Below are 22,691 nucleotides of genomic sequence, written 5' to 3' on the forward strand. Positions count from 1 at the left end.
CAGTGACGCCGCCTGGGTCCAGCCACCTCCACCCGGCTCTCCCTTCTCACCAACTTGTGGAAAAGTGATTTCTCTTGCAGTTTTCTGGCCCTCTCCCAAACTGGGTTAACACTTGCTGCGGATGCAAAACTTGCTGGAGGGGCCTGGCCAAGCCGGGCTGTAAAAGCCACATTTTCTTTGGGAATCGGATTAAGGCCCCTTCTTCTGCGCTGGGCGGACGCTGGTGACATGAAGTCTCTCTTTGTCCTGGATGGTATTTCTGGCTCAGCTGCAGCGGGTTAACCCTTTCTCATCCCACACAGTGCTGGTGATGAATGGCCCTTTGCTAAGCAACGGGGACCTTTTGCTTGGTGGCTCTGGGTGGAAGGGGTGGCACTGCGGGCTGTGTCCTCCCCCTGCAAAGCCGGGGACTGAAATGGCAAAGCTTTGGTGCTTGGGTAGGGGACGGTGTTGGCATGTGTGTGGGACAGGGACCTGCCCTAACGCTGCTTTCTGCTGCTGCCTTTCTTTTTCTTTATATCTCTTTATTCCCCCAGATAAACTGGTGGAAGGGGAGATGCGCCCCAGTCCTGCACTGGGACCAGAGCCCTCTCCGTGCTGGGACGGCTCCAGGCTGCCTAGGTGGCACAGACAGACATGAGTGGGACAGGGAGGGGACAAAAGTCACAGTCATCGAGTGCAGAGGCTGGGCCAGCTGGCGAGAGCGGGAGGGCTGCCTGTGTGCTCCTTGGAGAGCAGTTACGGTGTTGTGGTGCTCCCCGGGGCGATGGTGCCCAGCTGGGCGCTGGCAGGGGCTGGGGCAGGAGCATCCTTTTGTCCGGAGAGCTGGAGGACTTAATTCCCAGGCTGCAGCAGGGCGGTTGCGGGCAGAAAGCGCCTGTTCAGCTCCAGGGAAGCCCTTGGCTCTCTTGCCCAGGGTCTGAGGAGGCGGCTTGGTTTGGTACTTGGTGTTTGGCTCTTATCTGCCGTGTCCGAGCAGAAATGAAGGCGATCTCATGGCCGTGCCCTGGGGACTGGTGGCTGTCAGCATCTCATGCCCACGCTCAGGCCTTGGGTCCATTTTGCCTTTTTTCCTCCACTGTGCCGTGTTACTGCATCGCCTTGGATTCGTCCGCATTGCGCTCAGCCTCAGCTTGGCTTATTTATTTATGCAAAAGCCAAACGGCAGCAGGGACCATCCCTTTCTGGTGGCCTGGCAGAGCTGGCAGGGGTGCTCAGCGGCGGCTCCCTGCAGCATGGATCTGTGCTGTTATCAGGGTGGCTCCTGATAAGAGCAGAGCAGGGATTTCCCTATGGGGGGTCCTGGACCATGTCAGCGTCCCCAGGCGGAGCTCGCCAGGCCTCCTGGCAGCAGTGGGCCTGCAGACCATGACTCTGAATTCTCCCCGTGCCCCTCTGCTCTGCTGAGTGTTAGGATGCGATCGCCCCAAGGCTGATGGACGGGTGCCGCCATCTCCCAGATCTGACCCCAGGAGCAGATGGGGATCGAGTGGGACTCGCTCACGCGCCAAGAGCTGTGGGGAAGCAACGCTCTTCCCTCCCACCCGTCCTCCTCCTCCCCCTCGTCCTCCTGACCTTTCCCCATCAAAATACAAAGCACTATTCTTCCTAGAAAAGCACCTCCATCAGAGGAGACAGCTGGCCTACAAGCAGCTTGCTGGGGACGGGTTGCTATTAATTAAGCTGCAGGAGACAGCCCGGCAGCTTGGCGGCTTGAATGGAGCTGGAGCAAAGGAGTTTCCCTTCTTTTCAAGGTTAGGGTGCCCTAAATTCTTTCTTCTTTACCTCCAAAGGGAATTTATAGGTTTAAAAGGGGAAGCACACAAAGGATGGAGAAACGCCCTTTACGGGCAGCTTGCACAGACGTGCATCCATGGCGCTGCTGGTGATGGGCCTGGGTGTGCGCAGGGTCTGCAGGGACCCTTAGGACACCCCAGCACCCACGTTGCAGCTTGGTCATAGCGGGTGGATACCATGACCCCCGGGGATGTCACTGCCTGGGAAATGCTGGAGCGTCGCCCCATCTAGGTGCCTGAGCATCACCCCATCTCAGGAGGAAATGCCACTTTGGGGCAAAATAGAGTTTAAACTACTTGAACGAGTTTGCTTGAGCTGTGGGGTGACCCGAATTTTTCACTCCATACCATTCCCCCCTTGCAAAGGTCATATATTTTACCAAACTTATCCTCATCCCCTGCTGCCGAGTCCGCTTTGACCATGGTGAGAGAAACAGGCAGCGGCGAGAAGTGCTGGACCCCGGCGAGGTGCCCCTTGGCGTGTGAGACCCGCAGAGGGTCCGTCTGCCCCCCCACTTTCCGCAGGGCAGGATGTGGGGGTTTGGTGGAGCAGGACTCCGAGATGCCGGCGGCGTGATGTGCGGAAGGGTTTTGCTTTACCCTTTTTGAGGGTAATTTGTCCTTCGTGATAGTCTGGGGGGGGTGTCTGGAGTAGGTCATGCCCTTGTGGAGGAGGGACGAGGGATGGCTCCTAAAGAAAAGGCAGTGGCCGAAGGAGTGAAGTGCTGGAGGAAGCCTCCGGCGGGGCCGTGCTGTGCCATCTGCGGAGCTCTCACGGTGACTCCGAGCCGCAGCGTTTTGGTGCCAGGGCAGACCGGTCCCCGCTGAGCAAAACCTGTGCTCAGAGCTGCGGCAGGGTGGGGGGGAGTTGCCTGGAAGGTGCTGTGTGCGCTTCATGTCCGTGCAAACCAGCACACCAGTGGCCAAAGCCCTGCAAGGGTGGGGGGTGTTGGGAAGAATGGAGGTTTTTTTCTTGCTTTTTCCAAATATTTGTGATCCCGGAGTAGCTTCCTAGCAAAGCCCATTCCCTTCTGGAAAATGATGGATTACTCAAGCACAGTGAGGAGCCTCCTGCCTTCCCCGCTCAAGGGAGCAGACACTGCAGATCCTCTGCAGAAGAAATGCGCCGGAGGAAGGGAGTCTGCTGCTGGGGCACTGCTGGGATGTGACACTGGGAAGGGAGGCACGGCCTCCCTGGGGAGTGGGACGTGATGCTGGGAAGTGAGGCACAGCCTCCCCAGGGAGTGGGTGACTCACGCCAAGGACATGGTGCCAGCTGCGTGCGCTGGCTGATGGCAGCCTGTGAAATAATTCCTTCCTTCCTTCCTTCCTCCTCTCCTGGAGAACGGGAAGGGACTGGAGGTGTCTGGGTGGAGGAGCGCTTGGCTTTTGGTGCAGTGGGCACAGTCCTGGCGCTGTGCGCAACACGGGTTCCACAAAACAGCCACGGTTTGATGATGCTGGCATGCTCCGCTGCCTGCTGCTGGCCAGGGCACAGAGGGGTTGATGGTGGTCGCTCCCTGTGCTGGCTCAGGACGTCCCTGCTCCGTGTGATGGAGCCTGCAGGGCCCCGAGATGTTCCCGGCAGCGCCTGCACCCCGTGGTACCTGCTGCTCCACTGCTGTCTCAGTCACGGGAGATTTAAGCCACAAAATAACTCCTTTTATGAGGGAACCGATGTGATACCTGCAGAGATGTCTGATATGGGCTGCTCAGATAAGCTGCTTAATGCTGAAAACCAGGTAGCTTGAAAGAAATAAACACGGCATCATCTATCGACTTGACAGTCCAGTACAGCCAGAAGGGAGGGAATATCGTTGTCCTGCAGGTCTTACCACGACAGACCTTCCGGAGAGTTACCCTGCACGTTCAGAAGGGACCACGGTGGCCATGGTGGCTACCTGCCAGAGCCCTTCCCGGCTGCTGACACCTGCAGCCAGGCTCTTAGGAAAGTGCTGGGGTTTGTTTTAGGTGTTCCTGGTAAGGAGACATCCTTTCTGCTCCTGCCAAAAGTGACGGTGTCTCTTTCAGTGTTTGAAAAATTAAATTTTGGTCCTGTGCTCTCCAAGCCGACGTCCTTTTCTCGGTCATGCTGCCTTCCACTGAGCTCGCTGGTGCTTTACCAAGGTCTCTGGATGTGCTTTTCCTTCTCCTATTGATCCGAGATTATAAATATAGCTGGCAGGATTTCCAGCTATCCGTCGAAGTCACTGGGGACTTGCTGGTGGTCAGCATTGCTGCACTGTTAAAACAAGAAAAATAATTTACTAAGCCCTAACGCTGCACTTTTAACTGGGGATTGGTGCAGTACAAATTAGAAATGTCCCGTCAGTGTTCCTGCGAGAAAAGACATCCTGCTCGTGCTCCCCGTATTCAAGGGATTTGAAGTTTTCTTAGAGTTGGGCAGCTTGGGGTGAAAGATTTCTGTTGGCAGCCCTGCAGGTCTCCCTCGCAGGCTGGCTAGTCCTGGTGGAGCTGTCTTCGTTTGCAGATGCCGGTTATTCCTCAGAGCTGTGGTTGGAGCTGGAGCATGTGTTGGCCAAGAGCAGAGCATTGCCTGGTGCTGGGGACGGCCGCGGTGCTGGAGCAGGGCTGGCATGGCCGGGGGACAGCCCCGCTGGCGGGCAGTTTTCTGGTGCAAGGTAGAAGACCATGGATGGTGGGGATTTTCCCCCAAACTCAGGTACTACGGAAACCATCGCTGGTGATCTGCTCCTCCCGCTGCCTCCCAGCCTTTCTTGAGCAGCGATGCTGGACCAGCCGTGGACCACCACCTCCACTGAGCCCTACCAGCCCAGTGCTAACGCCGGGGCTCGTCCCCACCGCCCTGTGCAGTGCGGCTGTGACATGGGGACCTGCTTTCATCTGCAAAGGTCTCAGGTAAAGTAGTACAGATAGAACTGCGTAAGGCAGGCAGGAACCTTATTATTTTGGATTAGTTGTGAGCCCAAAAACTGGATCTGTAGTTAGTTCAAGTCACTAGGTATGACTTAGAACAGGAAGAATCCCTTGCTAGAATTGCCCCTAACTCTGATTATAACTTTTTTTAAAGAGAAAAACAATGACTTCGTGATTTTAAAACTCTGAAATGGGGGATTTGGATCCAGTTCTTGGCTCGGTTTTAAGTTTTCTGCCTGACCCTGGGCAAGTCACTTAATCCTTCTCCTGTTCATTTGCACTGTAGGGGTAAGGAAACGTGCAGGAATAAGTGAGGAAGAGTTTCAGGAATAGGGAGCTTCTCCTGTAATAACAACTCCCGGAGGTGGCTGTTTGTCCCTCTGCGAGTGGCTCCTCTGTGCAAACAGCCCCAAAGCCACCCGACAGCCTTCACAAGGACAAGCACGGGTAGCAGAGCCCAATGTACTTATTTGCTTTGAGGCCAAGGATGCCACTTCAGTGTCCTTCTGAGCTGCCCGCTCCCCCACCTCAGGTTCTTTCTGGGAAGGATGAGATAGGAGTTGAAACAAAACATTTTCTATGAATTAATCTGAAAAACAGCTCACAAGCCGCGTGGGCTCCCATCCTGCTTCAGTGAGCAGGGGGGGAACTTTTCTATGGCTGCTTTTTTTCAGCTCATGAGCAAGACCAAAACACATCTGTGGTTTCAACGTGTTAAAATAACACCACGGAAGGAGGTGTTGGTTCGCGTGGCCGAGCACCTTGTGTTCACCCCTCTGCTGCCGGTCTTGGTTTGGGCAAGCGAACCCTGTGCTGGGCGCTTAACGCCCGCACAGTGTTATGGATGTGGTTCGTTTAGTGGCAGGGACACGGAGGGTGGATCGCATCCGCAAAGCCCACGTGCACCTGAGATCCCTCCCTTATTCCCCGTGGAAGCGCAGCACCTGAGCGAGCACGGAGGAGCTTTGCAGGGCCGGGCTGAGCTGCTTTCCACCTCTGCTCCCTTTTTTCCAGCTAACGCAAGACCGGAGTGACTTGCAAACAGACCCAGCTGCTTCTCAGGCAAGCCCAGTTTGGCATCTAGCATCGGATTTTCCTGGAGATTAGGGAGATTAAAACGCTAATGCCCATTGATAGGGGTTAAAGCTTTGTTAAGTCATAAAAAGTGGTGTAATCCAGCAGAAAGCACCGCGCAGCTGCAGTGTAAGCAGATTGAGGCTGGGTTTCCTGCCTGGGTGGAAGTTTCTCAGAAATTGGTTATTTGTGGCACTGGCTGAAGCGGGGGGACGCGAGACTCGGCCCCCCCCGAGCACCCATCGTTTCCAGGGCAGCCCACGCCAGCCTTTCCGGGCGTAGCGGGCAGAGGATGCTGGCAGGCCAGCGTGCCGTGGTGGCACTGGGTGGAGGAAGAGCCGCTGCTGCCGGTGCTCCGGAAGGGGAGAAGAAAGGTGACAGCCAGACGAGAGCCATGGGTGATAAGGAAGGGTGGCCTGCGGTTGGGGTGTCATGGGTGGCAGGGTTTGCCTCTGGAGCAGGAGTTTGACAGCGGTGTCCGGTGATGCTGATAACAGGTTAAAAAGGATGGGCAAGTACTAGCCCTTGGCTTGTGTGCTGTGCATGGGAAATGGAGTCCTGTGGGTATTGAGGACTGCAAATGTGCAAATCCTTCTTAACCCTTTTGTCGTCTCTGGGAATGCAGATCTTCTGAGAACCGCAGGGAGCTGACGGGGAAAAAATATCCTGAGATCACAGGATAGGTCAAAGTAACATGTCAGACCCGGAGGTCCGAAGGAGGCAAGGCTGGCTTTGCATCTTGGGCGTGATGGGAGAGAGAGCCCCTTCTGCTCCTGGCCCTGCAGCTGGGCTCTCTGCGCCTGCTGCCCTGGGCTTCCCACTGCCCAGCAGCACCCAGGGGGCTTCGACCCACGCCAACACCCACCGGGACCCCACGCTGCCGATGGGAGCAGGGCTGATGGTGCAGCCCACCCGCTTGGCCCCCCGCACATCGCTGTGTCCCTGCTGGGGCCCTTCTTTCCGCTGGTGGGAGAGCGGTGGTGGTGAAGCTCTGGTAATCAAGATGGAAGGCAGGAAGGGCTTGTGGACATGGATAATATGTTTATTCAGCTTAATTGATGTGATTTTAAAAAGCAGGCAGGCTGCTGGGTGGTGGCTGGGATGTGAGGTGCTGCCCAGGGGGGTCTTTAAAGAGCTGCAGAGCAAAGTGAGCCCGAAGTGAGCAAAATCAGCAGCGTTAACACCCACCGGAGATGGGTTTTGGTCTCTGCTGGGGGAATTTCAGGCTACTTGAAAGCAAAAGGCAAGTTTCAGCGCTGGCGAGTGCCAAAAGGGGTGGGATGGGGCCATGCCCCTTCATCCCTGGAGCAGTGGGATGGACGGCGGGATCTGCTGGTGGGAGTGGGATGGGGACGCTGAGTTTGTCCCAACCTCGCTCTTTTCTCGTGGAAATGCCCAGCACCGATCCCCTCCCTGCGTGGGCACCGCGGGTGGGGGGACGTGCTGCTTCTCATGGCCCCCAAACCCCTTCCCCCTCTTAACCTGGACGAGCCCCCCGCCAGGTCCGGAACTGGCTCGTAGCGGCCGGGGGATGGAAACCGCCCTGGGGCGAAACAAACTTCCCGGGAAGAGGCTCCATCCCCCCGGGCCGGGCTGGAGGCGGAGGAGGCAGGGTGATGGGGGAGGAGGAGGAGGAGGAAGGGCGGTGGGGGCGGAGGCGGAGGGCAGCGCGGGAGGAGGCGGGGAGCCGCCGGCTGCCGGAGCCGCCGCCGCCGCGGGTGAGTCGCCGGTGCCCGGGGGCGGGGGCTCCGCGGAGGTCGGGGGGCGAGTGGGTGATGAGGCGGGGGGGGTGGGGGGGATTGCTTTTTGGGGGGGGGTGAATTATTCCAGGGGAGGGGCTGAAGGCGTGAGGGAGGCCCGCCGGTTCCCACGGAGGACCCCGGGCAGCCGGGCGCGGCGTGGGGGTGCCGGGACAGGGGTACCCGGGGAGGAGGGGGGGGGAGCTCGTCCCGCAGCCCCCCCCCCAGCTCGGCCCCTCTCGCCCCTGCGCCCCACAAGCGGGGCCGTTGTTCGGCGGCCGCCTGGCCGCGATGCCGGCATTGTCCGGGGATGAATAGCGGCTGTGTCCGGGGGCGGGGGGGGGGGGTACCTCCTGCGGGGTCCCGGCCGCCCCGCTGCTGCTGCTGCGGCCCCCCCATCAACGGGCTCTGGGTGGGGGGGTGTCTGGGGCACAGCTGCCCTTCGGAGAAAAAAAAAAAAAAAACGAAAACAAAAAAAAAACACAACACAAAAAACCAACCCCCAAAAAAAAGAAACGAAAAAAGAATCCAAAAAACCCCCAAACAAACCCAACCCCCCAAAAAAAAAACAAAACAAAGGAAAAAACCAAAAAAAAATCCCGAAAAAAAAAATAATAATAAAACCAAACAAACAAGAAAAAAAAGCCCCAGGGAGTAAATCCCTCCTCGTTCTCCTGTACCTCAGGGTGATGGCAGCCCTGATGCCGCTGGCTTGCCTTTTTATTTTATTTTATTTTATTTTATTTGTTGTTGCTGTAGCTGCAGAAGTGGGTAACTCGGTCAGGCGTGGGTGGCTCTGGGCACACAGAGCCACACCAGGTGCCTGTGCCCAGGTGCCCCACGTGGCTCCTGCGGCCCTTTTTGGGCCAGCCAAGTTTGCGCTGCCTGCCTCTTTGTTTTCCAAGCCCGGAGCTCCGCAGAGGAGCGGTGGCAGGGGTGAGAGGTGCTTTCTCTTGCCAGGGGCTGGGAAGGGTCTCCACATCCCTCCTGCGCTGAACACCATCGCCCGGGGTGGACAAGGGGTTGGGAGGGAGTCCCCTCCCCAGACCCACGGGTGAATCAGCTTTGTGTGGGTCCTCGGACCCCCCTGGGTGATGGAGCGGCTTTTCCTGGTGTTGGTGTGCGGGAGAGTTCCCTTGCCATGGGGTTGCCCCCAGCGAGGCAGGGCTGGTCTCTTGGGGCCAGCTCTCGGGGCTCAGTGGCCAGAGACCTCCGTGTGCCCGAGTCTCAGAGCTCGGTTTGCAAGACCGGAGCAGGCAAGATTTGGGGTTGTTTATGATCATCTCCTTCCTTTTAAACTTCTCCGGGCAAACAAAACAGCGTAACAGCTCCTTGCAGGTCTCTGTGAGTGGTTTAGAGCTGCTGCCTCATGTGGTTGGAGAAATGAGGATGTATGGCTGCCGACCGCGCCGCAAGGGCTGGCACGTGTCGGGGCCAGGGTAGGTGGTGGTCGGCCTCATGCTGTACCTGGGGCACGCCGAGGTGGTGCAGGGACTTGCATCTGAGCTCACAGATGGCACTTTGTGAGCGCTTGAGAATGTGTCCAGGCAAAGCTGGCACCACGGTTTGACCTTTGGGTTGAGCTGCATCCCGGCCCAGAAATGCCTGTGGCAGCCGGAGGGTTAAGCTGGGAAGGGAAGCAGCGATGGGGAGCTCTGGAGCATCCATCTCTTGTAAATGAAAGAACTGCAGAGGGGTGACTGCGGAGGATGGAGGGGTGACTGCAGAGGACGTTTCCGGAGCGGGGAGGGGGAAGCGCTCAGTGAGCGAGGACGGAAGCGCAGGCGGCGAGCGAGGATGGCTGGAGCTGGGCGGTGCGTGCCCGTGGCTCGCTGCTGTGGCCCTGCCTGGTCACCTAACGAAGGTGGTGATTCGCTGCAGAGCAGGAATCGCTGTTCCTTTTTTGATCTCTGAAAATGGATTTGTCCTCCTCACATGAATAAAAGGCCTCGTACCTGGAGCATCTCACATGCTCAAGAGGTACCCGGCCACCTATCCGACAGGCGGATTTGGTCTAATGAAGTGTAGTTAAGCATCCTCTGCTATTTCTAGGTCGTGTCTGTTGGCACCTGGGTGGAAATGCAAGCTGAGAAGGAAACGTTACCAGGTGGTAGGAGGGTCCGGGCTGACGGCCAGCCTGAAACCATAGCCTGGTGCCCAGGGATGCGAGGGACAGGCTCCAGCTTGGGGCTGGCTGTGCCAGCTGTGCTCAGGTGACTGCAATCAAATAATAGAAACGTCCCTTAGTTGCAGTTTGGTGCTGCAGGGTCTGTGGGGGTGGCAGCTCTGCCCCTCCGAGATGCTGGCTGCCCCCCCAGTTTTGGACTGAGCTGTGCCTCGCATTCCCTGGTACCCACGCATCCCTGTGGGACCAGCATGGGTCCGGTGTTTGGCACTGGGGATCCCGCAGTGGCTCTGACCAGGCAGCTGAAGAGAGCGGCGGTGCCTGGGCCACGCTGGGTTTGCATCCAGCCCCGGCTTTGCCGCCTCCCTCCCAACTCCTCCTGTCCCCTCGGAAGGGAAAGCTGTGGCTTTGCCACCTCTTCCGTGGGTTGGATCCGTTTCCATAGCTTGTGGTCACCGGGTCGGTGTGCAAAGGGGAGAGGCCGCGGTCCCGGCCGGCTGCAGTTAAGCAGGAACTATAAATTCACTCTTTGGTCCTAAAAGCGTGTCTGTTACACCCTACAGGCACAATTTTTTAAGATTGCTGCTCCCCAAAATTGAAAGGTTAGATGGTCCACGCTGCTCCCTCAAACACACCTGTGGATGCTCAGCTGCCTGGGAACCAGTTGTGTTTTCACACCCTGATGTACCGCTGTTGGCGTCTGTGAATCTTCTCCCTGTGTTGGCGTGAACCCATCGAACAAGTCTGGCAGCCCACGGTGTTTCCAGTCTCTGCTGTGTGGAGGGAAGGGGAGTTATCCCCGCTGTCCTGGTTGTGTCTGGGTGCTTGTAGATTTGCAGGACCGGCTGCAGAATCACCAAAAGGTGGCAAATGCTCGGTGCTTCCTGCAGCCGAGGGATGTTTCTTTGGTTTACCCAGTGTTAGCATTTCTCCAGTGATTGCGCCTGCGTCCGTATAGAGCGTGCGGATAGATTGAACCTGGCAGCGGGCGGCTGGAAGGATGCGATGGGTGGCAGTGGCAGAGGTGCAGCCTCCTGCCCTCTCAGCGGCTCCGTGCAGCCGCTGAGCACCAGATCCACGACCGGCAACTGCTCCAGGATCAGCTCTGCCCTCCCGGACCACCAGCACCCCACTCCCCGTGCATCGCTGGAGCAGAGCACAGAGCTGCTGGGTCTGGCCGGGTGCAGGGATACACGAGACATTCCCAGTTCACCCTCCGTAAGAGTTATTCTCTTACAGATCCCTTTCCCAAATCCTCGAGGAGGACTGCCAGCCCTGGGGTCCGGGGTTTCGGGGTTCCAGCCTGCGTTTGTATCCCCTGCCCGCAGCCGCGTGGCATCAGCGTGGCATTCCTAAGCCCTCCGTTTGCCGGCAGCCCCTCGCCAGCAGCGTTTCGCAAAGCCCATCCCACAGCCGCCCACGCATGGCGTCCAGCTGGCAGGAGGAGCGGGGGGCTCCCCGGGGGGGCTCCCTGGGGCTCCCCCCCTCCCTCATGGGGTGCCTTTCATCTGCTGCTTTGCAGATGTTGGGTTTGGCTCATGTCTGACATGCAACAATTACAGCGCAAAAGCCTGGAGTTTTTGGCAAAATCCCTTTTGGAGCAGCTGTCCTGAGTCAGCCTGGCGCCCGGGCCGGAGCCCTGGGGCTGTCCCCGCTCCGTGCAGTGCTGCCCTGATGGGCTTGACATCTCCGTGCCGGCGTGGAGAGGGGTTTCCCTGGCAGAGGAGGTCTAAATATGGCACAAGCACGTGCAACCGCGTGTTTCATGTTTATCCAAGAACAGGCGAGCCGGAGGGAGCTGCAGGCTCTGGGCTCTCTGCCCCCATCGGCAAAGCCAGCAGCCAGGATGCTTCCCCAGCTCCCTCCCCCCGGGGGGGACAGGCAGCCCTGGTAGCGTGGCACTGGTGAAGGGATGGTGCGTGAGGGCTGATCCTGCTCTTGCCGGGGACTCGGTGACAATCGGGGATTTCTGACACGATCGGGTGTTTATTAACCCGTCCCTCTGGAAGGGGCAGCTCGGCGATGCTGGCACCAAGATCACCTCAGGTTTGGCACCGTCCCTGGGTCACACAAGTGCAGGATCTGCCCGTGGCATGTCCCCGTCAGCCACCGCTTCTGCTCCAATTTATTTCTAGGATCTTTCTATTTTAGACAAGTGTCTGCCAGGAGTGCTCCTGGGCACCGCAGCCCCCTGTCCCTGTGCCTGAAATGGTCCTGTGGCTCGGCCGCATCCTGCCTCTGCTGGCATGGACCCCTTGGAGCCAAGTGATGCTCGAGTCCTTGCTAAGAAAAGACCAGCTCAGTGCTGGGAAGCTAAAAAGAAAAGTGAAGGTCTGAGTTGCAGCATTTCTCTCGGGAGTACGCTGGTGCTATCGGGGCGTTTGTGTCTTTGCATCCCTGCTGTCCTGCAGACCCTCCTAGTTGCAGTATCTTCATTTTTATTTTATTTTTCCCCAAACAGGAGCCAGGTGCTGGAAGAAAATGTCCTTTTAAATCACTTTTTTTCCCCCCAACAGACGAGCCGAAGCAGCGTGGGCCGCGCTGCCAGCTGTGCTGCTCGAGCGCATCCCAGGTGGCAGCGCGCCTGCGCGCTCGGCGGTGACAAACCGCCGCCTGCCATCGCCCCGCGCTTCCTCCGGCTTTTGTCTTGCTGGGGGCTGGGGAGGCCTGAGCTCTCCTTCTCACATTCAAGGCAACGTGGCGAGGCAGCACGTCACCTCTGCTCCCTGTGCCGGGGACAGCTTTGCCGACACGTCCCCCTGCCCAGGGAGGGGGGCAGCCCCTTCGGCATGCTGCAGGTAGCTCGTTAGCGGAGCTTGATAAGACGAGCAGCAGCCCGGAGGTGCTGGAGATGCTCCTGGTCTTTATTGCATGCAGAGGGTGGCTTTCTGCTCTGTTTGTTTAATTTCTTAATTTCTCTGAGCACTTTGTTGGGCCTTATCTACAACAATTTCCCAGGCTGATGCCCCGTCCCGCGGCGCCAGCGCGCGTGGGGCTTTCTCCCGCGCATGCAAGCGGTGCCTGCAGGAGTTAAAGCCGTTGCCTGACCCAGCGCTGCTGCCGGTGACAGCATATTTTCCACGTGGTTTAGTCTTTTTTTTCTTTTTTCTTTTTTTTTTTTAGTGGTATGTAGGGATTTTTTCCACTCTTGGCCTTGTCGTTTTGGAACGGGGCTAATTTGGGATTTGCGGCGAGACCTTTGGCACGCTGGGGCTTTGCAAGGGGCGGCGTGGCAGCGCGTTGCCAGCTGCGCGAGAGCCTGGGTCCGAGCGTGCCCAGGAGCAGCGTGTTGTTTCCCTGCGTGGCAGCTCCGGCGCGCTTGCTCCCTAACAGCTCTGTGTGTGAGTAACGCTGGTCTGCACAGCCCGGGGTGGAGGGTTGGAAAAAAATATTCAAAAGTGACCCAGCAGTGTTTGTGATCAGTTCTGGCTTTGCTTTTTATGATTTTTCTATATTTTTTCCTGCTTGGCCTATATTTGAGCGCCTGGAAGCGCGCTGTGCTCGCAGGAAGCGAGCGATTCCACCTTGCAGACCCCAGCAGGGTCCCATCCCACGCTGCTCCCGCGGCTCCTGCCCTGTTGCCGAGGGATGAGGGATGATGGGCTGGTGTTTGGAGGAGCCCCTTTGGACCAGCCACGCTCCTACAGACAAATCCCTTCGGAGGGAGGGGGAGAAAACCAGGCAGCACCTCATCAAAGGCCAGAAATAACAGTGGGGTGAGGAGATGAGCTGCGAGCTTGAAAGAATGAGGTTGAGGACTTTGCAGTAAGTCCTTTGCAAATAATAATAATATTTTTGAATTAATAATAATCAACTAAATAATAAATAAGCTTTGCAGAAGGCTTAACAAAAATAAAATGGTTGCTGAGGCTGGTGGCTGCAGGGACCTGGGCATCGATCAGCAGCAGCCCGGGGTGGGGAGGGCTCTCCGGGGTGTGTTTTCCTAAAACCTGCCTCTCCGTGCATGCCTTAGAGGAGCTTTCCCTGCGTGGCTGGTCCCTCCAGGAGCTTGCAAGGACCAGGCTGAGCCTTGAGTATGCTCTGCCTTGGGGATACTTGCTGTATCGGCTGCAGGCGATGCGGAGCAGCTGGGGCTGGGTGGGAGTAGGTTGCGTCGCCCGCCGGCGCGTTGGGACAGTTTGTCCTTCCCGGCAGCTGATATTCCTGCCTGGTCCCCGGGGCAGTGGATGGTTCCCCGATTTTTGTCATAAAGGTGTTAAATCAGGCAGTAGGCGTATGTCTGCTTCCCCTGAAGTGCTTTGCTAACCTGGAGCCGATTGAAGGGGAGACGAGCGCCCTGTCTCTGCAGGAAGCCAAAGGGTTTGGGTTCGGCAGAATTAGCGCGGGACCATGAAAGTTTCGGCAGAATTAGTGCGGGACCATGAAAGTTTCGTGGCAGCGCGGGTGTTGTCTGGCGTGACCCGTTTTGATGCAGACGCATTGGGTTTTTGGTTTTTTCCGTGAGAAGTCAGCTGGGGCCAGCAGCCTCTGGAGCTTGGGGAGAGCACGTGTCGGTAGACACCGAGGACTTTTCTGTGTCTGCAGAGCCATCCAGTTCCCCGAAACGTGGCCACGAGGCATTCCCACCAGCAATCTGCATAGCGCTGTAATTACAGTGGGACGGAAGAGCGGGCAGGCTGGGTACAGCCGCGAGCCTTTAATGGCAGCGCCTGGGCACAGGGCCGTGTTGCTAAAAGCCCTCGTCACTTGCTAAATAAACGCCTGGACTCGTGCCGAGGGCTTTCTCGGCGCTGGGTCCCGCTCCGTGGGGGCGGATCGGCTGCTCATGGGACCTGGTGTGCTGCTCCCCCCGTAGCAGCATCCCTTTGCTGTGCTCAGCTGCGGTGGGCTTGCCGATGCCGGCAGGGATCAAGGTGAATCCAGTAAGAAGGGGAATCCCCAATTTGCTGTAATTACAGGCAAAGGAAGATCCCACATGTCTCCTCTCTCTCAGCCTCCTGGTTCCCTGAATCCCCGCGTGCTGGTGTTAGTAGTGGAGACGCGGCACCTATTTTATTCCTGCTTCAGATGCAACAGGCGGCTTCTTTCATTCCCTGCCAGGAGCAGCATCCCGGCGCTGCCTGCCGCCCCTGACCACCCTCTCTTTGCCTCCACAGGTCCAGAGGCAGTTCCCAGCCACGCACCCGGAATGACGGACGCTTCACGGGATGCCGGCCCCAAGCAGCCGGCGCCGACGCGGCCGGAGAAACCAGCTGCAGACTTTGGCTACGTGGGGATAGATGCCATCCTGGAGCAGATGAGACGGAAAGCCATGAAGCAGGGGTTCGAGTTCAACATCATGGTCGTGGGTGAGTTCTTTTCCTTGCACCAGCTGCCCGCAACGTGCTCAGCGAGTCGTTTTTGTTCTTCTGCGATGATGTTTGTCCTCTCTGGAGCCTCCTCAGGAGCTGCAGCTTGGGTTCAGCACAGGGGTCTTTGCCTTAGGGGTCAGCAAACCCCGCTCCCGAGGAGCTGGCTTGAATTCAGCTGTTGTTAAAGCTGGCGATGGGATGCGGCCCATGGTCTCATGCATCTTCCCCACGTCTCGGGGTGCGTTACCCACAGTCACGTCCCCAAGGGGAGCGCCCCGAGGGGTGCCGGGACTCACCGGAGCCTTGCAGAGAGCTCCTTTGCCTGCTCTCCTGCGAGCCCTGCGCTGGGTTAAGCAGTCAGGGAGCACGTTAGGGCTCAAGGGCTTGCACCAGAGCCCCAGTCTTTGCTGGCATTTCTAGCAATTTGGCTAAAATTCCTTCTTGTGAGTTTTCTTGTATTTAAGAGATTGTGCTGCGTAGCTCAGACAGCAGATGCCACCGCGGTACAAGTACCAGGGAAGAAATGCCACGTGTGATTTACTGGTGGGAATGAAGACCAGCAAGAGGGTTTGCATAGCTGGGTTGTTCGGTTTGAATGCATCTGCTACCAGTGGCACCTCTGGGGACCTGCAGTGTGGCACAGGGGCACATGAGAGTGTCCCAAAGGGTGTCCACATGCAGGGAGGGCGGGCTGGAAGGTTGCGTGTCCAAATCCTGCTGCCTGCAAGCTCCTCTTTGTTAGCTTTCTGAGGCTGCAGGGTGGATGGGATGAAAGAGCTTTAGTTCAGCTGGAGGCCACTGGCTGCATCGCTGCTGCGCTCCTGCAGCCCTGGGCTCCCACTGCACCAGCCCCAAATGCTGGGTATACTGGAGAGCTGGGCAGGCACCATGGGAGGCCGTGCAAGGGGAAAAAGGGAAAAGAAATGAGCCTTTTCTACATTTTTCCAGCTATCGGTGTCTGACTTGGTCCTGCGGAGCCCCTCGTGTGAGCTGGGCTGGGCGGTCAGCAGCTCTCCCTGCCGGGATCCCCCAGGGGAGGTGGCGTGTTGGTGGGAGGTGGTGGCGTGGTGGGAGGTGGTGGTGGGAGGTGGTGGCATGGTGGGAGGTGATGGGGTCTCGCCATCCCGCTTCCTCCTGCGAGGAGTTGCGTAGGGCTGCGGGTTTGTACAGGGATGCCCATGGGGTAAGACCCCTCCACAGCCCTGGGGGGCTTCTTGGGATTACAGGAGGGCCTGATCCAGAGTTTGCTGATTCAGTAAAAGATATTAGGGTGCTGTAGCTTCCCAGCGAGCTCTGCTGATGCTCTGCCTTTCCCATTTTGATATTTTCATACACAAATTGATCTATGGGGAGGGCTCCCCAGGCTGGGAGACCCCTGCAGACCCTGTCGCTGCAAAACCAGTTCTTGCAAGATTTTTTAACAAGGCCAGCTCTTTGCTCCCAGCGGAGCAGCACTCCCGGGACAGAGGGATTCCGGCACTGATCCTGAAAGTCCGCAAGTGAGATTGCATGAGCTGAGCCCCCGTTTCCCTGCCAGAAGAGGCACCCGTCCCTCTGCAAGCAGGCTGTGCCGCGGCAGCACCTCGGCTTTCTGCTTTGCAGATGCGGAGGGATGTTGAAAGAAAGGGCCCGGCTTTGCCTTGGCAGCGCTGTGTGTGGTATGAAAGCCCGTGCTTGCAGCGCGGCTGGAAAACATTGTTCTTCCCTTGGCAGGCTCTGGGCTGACTGTTTACAGGCTGGGGAATTCGTGGCAGCATAAACAAGTCGAGCTCTGGCCCTCCCAGAAGACGCGGGGAGGGATGCGGGAGGAGCAGCGCCTCGGGGGGTGCCCCGCGGGGAGGGGATGCTCTGCTGAGGCTGGGAGGCAGCAGCCAGCCCTCCTCCTGCTGCGGCTCTCCAGGGAACGGTCAGGCTTCCAGGGATTGCTTTGGGTCCTTTATTCCCGTCCATTTATTTGTCCTTGCATTGAAATCATTGCAAGGCCTGTTTTACAGGTGGGAGATGCCAAGAGGGAGGTGTCTTCTGCAGGGGAGGTGGGGATGGAGAGCCACGGCCAGCATGGGGTCACCGTGCCCACGCTGTGTCCTTGTGATGGGGCTTTTTGAAAATCCTCTTCCCTGTGTATCAGCATCCCTGTTCGAAAGGGTTTTGCCAGCTAACCAAGGCTCTGTGAGGAGGCTTTGGGATGACGTCAGGTTACCCCTGTGTTGTCTAAGGTGGAGGTGAGAAAAAAGGTCTTCGATTAAAAAAATCCCAAAGCACATCTTTTGTGTTCAGTTTTTGGTGCAGAGCAGCTGGGAGCAGAGGAGAGCTGGCCGGGCACAGTGAAGATCAGCTGCTCTTTCCCCCCCTGATTTCAGCTCAGGGAAAGGCGCTGGGCTGCAGTCCGGGGAGGTGGGAGCGGGCCCACGCTGCGCTCGGCCAGCACGTCCCCGGGGTGCAGCCCCATCCTTTGCTCGGCGAGGCCAGCCTGCAGCTGCGGTTTGGAGAGGCACATCTCATCCATGGCTGACGACGGTTCTCGCCTCTGGTCCCTTTCCAGGCACTGCGGCTCCGGCAGGTTGGACAGGCATGGACACAGAGGGCGACTGCCAGGAGCTGTAGCAGCGTGTCGCACCGCTTCCCCCCTCTCCCCACGTGCTCCATTTAAGGATGGAGTGGTGCAACAAGAGCTTTGCTTTGGTTCACTGCATCCACAGCTCCAGACCAGTTTGTGCTTGGCCCTGTGTGTTTGCAAGGCAGCAGAGGACCAGGAGCACCAGCCCCCAGCCTGGTCCGTGTGTTTCTTCTACAGCCCAGCTGTGATAGTGGCTGGTGAAGAGGGTTTTCCTGTGCTGGATTGCAGCATGCCATCGGTAGCGTTGCGAGCTCAGCTCCAAATTGCTGTTGGGTCAGGGAGCGGGCTGGCCAGGAGGTGATGCCCAGTGCCGATGTACTGGTTGACCCTACTGTTGGCTTAGCATTGGGTGCCTTTGGCAGCCTGGATGGGTCGGGGTGCTGGAGGAGGTAAGTGAAATCCTTGCTAGCTTCATGCTGAGATGCTCGGCGGTGCCAGGGACGTGCCAGCAGTGGTGCCGTGATAACTGGCTGCAACGTGGCTTGGCAGAACGGGGCCCAAGGGACCCCTGTGGTGTGTGTAGGAGCTCTGCAGTGATTGCAGGGGGCACAGGACATCTGTTCTAAAGCTAAGTGCGTGCACCCTGGGTTTAGAGGAGTTTCTCTGTTTTCTTTGCTTTGGAAAAATTCTTCTCTGAGCTCACGGGACAACTGGTTTGGAGAGTTGAGAGCTGCTGGTGTCCTTTTCTGTATGGATTGACCTCAGCTTCGGGATATAAAGCATAAAAAAGCTTCTCTGTAAGAGATGGTTTTTTTCTGAAGTTGTGGAATCTGATGTGCTTACTGGGACGTTGTTTGTGGGACTGGCCTGGACCTGCCTAAAAGGGTCCTTGCAGCCAGCTGGTCCGATTGCAAAAGCAAATCCATCCGGGAAGCAGCAGTGGATGCTGCAGGGATGAGGTTTGGAAGGCTGTTGCTGCTGTTAATCCTGTCCAGCTTAGGGCTTGCCAAGCGGCTCCTAAGTCTTCCCTGTGGAGCTGGACAGGGGAGGTTGCAGGAGGGTAAAGGCACAGATGTGTCAGGATGCTTCTTCCTGGGGTTTCCTGGTCCCCGTGCCCTTCTTCAGGGCTGCTGAGGGTCACTGCAGCCCTTAGAACATCCCCAACGGTGTCTGCCTGTCCTCGGGGTTGCTGTGATTTCAGCTGGGTGCAAGGAACCAGCTCTTGCCCTGCTCTCTCCCAGCAAGCCGGCTGCTTTGGAGCTAGGGAAGGTTCTTGCTGCCCACAGCATCCTCCTGCCCAGGGTGGATTTGAGCTCCTGGAGCCGAGGAGGCTGCAGGGGAGCAGCTCTGACCTCCCTCCCGCGGACCCGGTGCAGGCTGAGTCCATGAGCATCCCCATTCTCTGGCCTCTGAAAAAATAGCCCGGAAATGAGTGAGTGCTGACTGTGGTTTATCCTGCTCTTTTCCAGGTCAGAGTGGCTTGGGGAAATCCACGTTAATCAACACCCTCTTCAAATCCAAAATCAGCCGGAAATCTGTACAGCCGACTTCTGAAGAGCGGATCCCCAAGACCATTGAAATCAAATCCATCACTCATGGTGAGGCTCTGCAGATCCCACCTGGTGCTGTGGCTTTTGCTCTTGCTCTGCCTTGCGTCTCCAGGGGCTCGCAGGGGTTGTGGGCCTCCGTTAAACCTCCACTCCCTTCTCTCTGAAATGGCTTTGACCATCCGGAGATGCTTACAGGGCTGAGAAAACATCTATTTTCTCTTTATCCACCAGCATTGAATTAACTGTGATGGAAGGGAACGCTTGAGGTGGCCATGAGGGTTAGCATTTCAGGGCAGATGTGGTGCTGCGTCCCTTTGGGAGGGCTGATTTGTGCCTGTGAGAAGCTGGGAAGGTGGGTTTCTCCCCTGGGGACAGTCTCCAGCTGATTTTGGGAGGGCAGGCTTGGCCAGAGCTCCCGTCGACATTTGCCTCATGCACCGGCCTTCTTCTCCGTTTCAGAGATTGAAGAGAAGGGGGTTCGCATGAAGCTGACAGTCATCGACACCCCGGGCTTTGGAGACCACATCAACAACGAGAACTGGTGAGCTGGGGACCGGTGCGGAGGGAAGGCGGCCCAGCCCTCGGGCATCCTCACCCGGTGCTGGTGCCGAGGGCCGTATCTGGTCCTGTGCCACCCACGCTCCGTGGGGAGCCGGGGAGAGGGCTGTTGTGGGTGGCAGTGTGGTGCCATGCTCCCCGGGGCTGGTCACGGACCCTGCGAGAGCCCACAAACGTCCTGCTGTTCCAGGCATGAGACAAGCTTTGTTTGTGGCTGGGAGCAGCTGTGTGCCGGCATGGCCGGTCCCCGGACCTCGCTCATGTGGCTCTGAAGGGTGAGCCCTGCCAGGAGTCCCTGGGACAGTGGCTGGCTGTGCGGGATGGCCCCCCCGGGCCGGGGCAGGGCTGACCTGGCCGGCTGGTGGCAAGTGCCTTCTCCTTTGTCACGACGGGATGCGAAGAGCTGAGGGACTGCCCTGCTCAGCAGCCAGGTGTTTGAGTGTGGTTTGGGTTGGTTGGTTTGTTTTATGGGATTCTGTAAGATGCTGAGCATCCCCGGCTCGGCGGGCTCTGCTTCACACAGTCAGGCCAGGTGGGAGGGTCAGGGTGGTCCAGATCCCTCAGGCAAACCCAGAGTCCCGCGTTCCTCCCTCTCTGCAGCTGGCAGCCCATCATGAAGTTCATCAACGACCAGTACGAGAAGTACCTGCAGGAGGAAATCAACATTAACCGGAAGAAGCGGATCCCCGACACGCGGGTGCATTGCTGTATATACTTCATCCCAGCCACCGGCCACTCGTACGTAACCTGCCACCCGCCCTCACACCCCTGGGCCTTCCCCCTCCTGCCTTCGGTCTTGGGCAGCTCAGCCGCCAGGGTTGTCCTTGGGATTGCCCCATGCTTCTTGGGGACTTGAGGAGCTTGAGGACAGTGTGAAGCTGTCCTTCCTAGGGCTGTAGGAACTGGAGACCTCGCAATAATGCAGCAGAGCTGCTGTACTCCCAAGGAACGTGGCGTTTCCTCTTCCGTGGGGCCATCAAAGCCTCCCTGAGCTCTGGTTAGCTGCTCGCTTTGCTTTGGTCACCTTGCTTGCTTGACCGAGGATGGACACCAGTCACTGAGCTCTCAGATGGGACGGAAAGGCTGCCTTTGAGAACAGGGCATTAATTTTCTTTGCTGTGCCCCTGCCTTTGTAAGGGGAGAAGCCGGTTTTCCTCACGCTACCGAGGGAGCAAACACCCTCACCCTTTAAGGGTATTTTGTGGGTTGTTTGACTAGTCTGCAGGTGGGCTGCAGTTTGTTTAGTGCCGAGCTCTCCTGGCTCTGGCACTTCTCAAGCGACAGCATCAAAGGCCCAGATCTTGCTCTATTTTTTTTTTTTTTTCTTCTTTTTTTTCCTGAGGCACATAGCGCGCAGTGAAAATCTGGGGCGCTTGAAGTGTCTTGAAAAATGTGACTTAAAGTATCACAACATGAAACGAGACCTAAGTTTCCTTTTGATTTGTGTCAATTCCTTCCACTTCTGGCTCTGTCTGCGTGGGGATTTTTTTGGGGGGATCTGTTTTCAAAAGTAAACTTGAGCCGCCAGCGCTGTATTAATGTCAGCCTTTTCCTCTTCCCCAAGTAGAGATTTATTCCAATAGAAAAGACTTTGTTTTGCTTCTGTCAGTGGGTAGACCAAAAATGCATCCTGCGCTGGAATAAAATGACTGCATGAGCCAGTTATGCTCTTCTTGTGTAACCGGCTGTCGATGGGGAGCAGAGGGGGCCGACGAAACGTTTATGGTTTAATACGATAAAGCAGAAAACGTTTCAAAGGGAGATGACGTTTTTAGGCCAGTCTAGCGTGTTGGTCCCGCTTATCTCCCCCCCGATCTCCAGACCCTGCCGTGGCAGGTTGGGTGTTGCAGTGTTTGCTGGGCCTCCAGCTTTTTCTCATCGCTTTGGGTGTTTAACCCTTAAAAGCTCATCCAGGGCTTGGATCCTGCAGATACTTGACCAGCGTGGAGGCTGTAAGTTTTGGGTGGTGGCAGCTGCCCTCCCCAGGCCGTGCGGGCGATGGCGTGGAGCCCCCTCCCCGTGTCCCCCACCGGAGCCTCTTCCAGCCGAGCGCTCTGGTTTCTCTCACCCGCCGGCTAACAGCAGTTGCGTGGAAGTTCAGCTGCTTTTTTTCTTTCTCTCCAATGAACATGTGTTTCCAATATCCGAGGGAGCCCAGCGGTTGGAGGCCGTTGTTGCTGAGCCCGGCGCTGATCCTCCTTCCCCGTAGCCTGATAGCCCGGCTGGGGCCAGCGCTCACTCCCCGGCTGTGGCTTGTGGGGGCTGCACTTCCCTTGCCCCGGTGTGAGAGCCATGCGTCCCCTCCTGCCACGGGATAGAGATAAGCCGAGGAATGAGTGAAGGGGGGACAAAACCCACTGGGAGGGAGAAATTGGTGGGAAATTTTCCTTCTCCAAGAGCTTGAGCAGGCATTGGGTTTCCTTTCTGCTCCCTAGTGAAGCCCAAATTACGTCTCTCATCATCACGGATGGGCTTTCCCAACGCTGCCCGTGGTCCGTGGACACGAACGGACGACGTGGCCACCTCTCCTGAGGGCTGGAGCTGCTGCGGCAGCGCTGGTAGCAGAGGTTCCTGCTCATTTTGGAGGACAATAGTTTGGGAGGCCATGTCATGGGGTTGTCACACGATGTTAAGTGCAGGTTTGTGCCCCTGCTGAGGCAGGTGGTCCGTGGTCCCATGTGGAAGGGTATGGGGAGGGCATCAAGGTTGCTGCTTCGGTGCTTCTGGCTTCACTGGGAGGTGATGGGGGGCACGGCTGGCATGGGCAGTGGCTCGTAGTGCTGCAGGGACTTGCCCTAGGGACAACCACTGCGGAGGACCCCACTGTGCCCACATGGTGCCATCCGTGCGCTCCCTGTGCTGCTTGCCATCCCGGGATGCTTGGTGCCATCCGTCCCGGGTTAGGACTTGCACGGGGCTTGTTTGCGTTGCTCTCACCGTGGGACACAACCAAAGCAGCGGTGAGTCGTGTCCGTCTGTCCCACCACGCTCGCATGGTCAGGCACGGCAGAGGACTCAGCACCCCTCCCCTGGCACAGGCAGGGGCTTCCCGGGGCTGAGCCTGCCGGGTCACCGCGGGAGA

General features: G+C 57.7%; 1 protein-coding gene across 8 annotated transcripts in view; it reads left to right on the forward strand.

Annotated features, from left to right (window-relative positions):
* SEPTIN9 (septin 9) overlaps nt 1–22,691 on the forward strand; it is a 143,682-nt gene that overhangs the window by 107,972 nt on the left and 13,019 nt on the right. For 7 of the 8 annotated variants that reach the window (XM_074607563.1, XM_074607561.1, XM_074607565.1 and 4 more), the window contains 4 exons: nt 14,750–14,941; nt 18,971–19,099; nt 19,511–19,592; nt 20,210–20,347. In XM_074607563.1, the coding sequence (XP_074463664.1) occupies nt 14,750–14,941; nt 18,971–19,099; nt 19,511–19,592; nt 20,210–20,347 (541 nt within the window). Of the gene's footprint in view, nt 1–7,404; nt 7,487–14,749; nt 14,942–18,970; nt 19,100–19,510; nt 19,593–20,209; nt 20,348–22,691 lie in introns of those variants that run through there. The other variant, XM_074607567.1, reaches the window with a different exon arrangement.

The sequence above is a fragment of the Larus michahellis genome, chromosome 14 (assembly GCF_964199755.1).
Source record: "Larus michahellis chromosome 14, bLarMic1.1, whole genome shotgun sequence".
Classification (NCBI taxonomy): Eukaryota; Metazoa; Chordata; class Aves; order Charadriiformes; family Laridae; genus Larus; species Larus michahellis.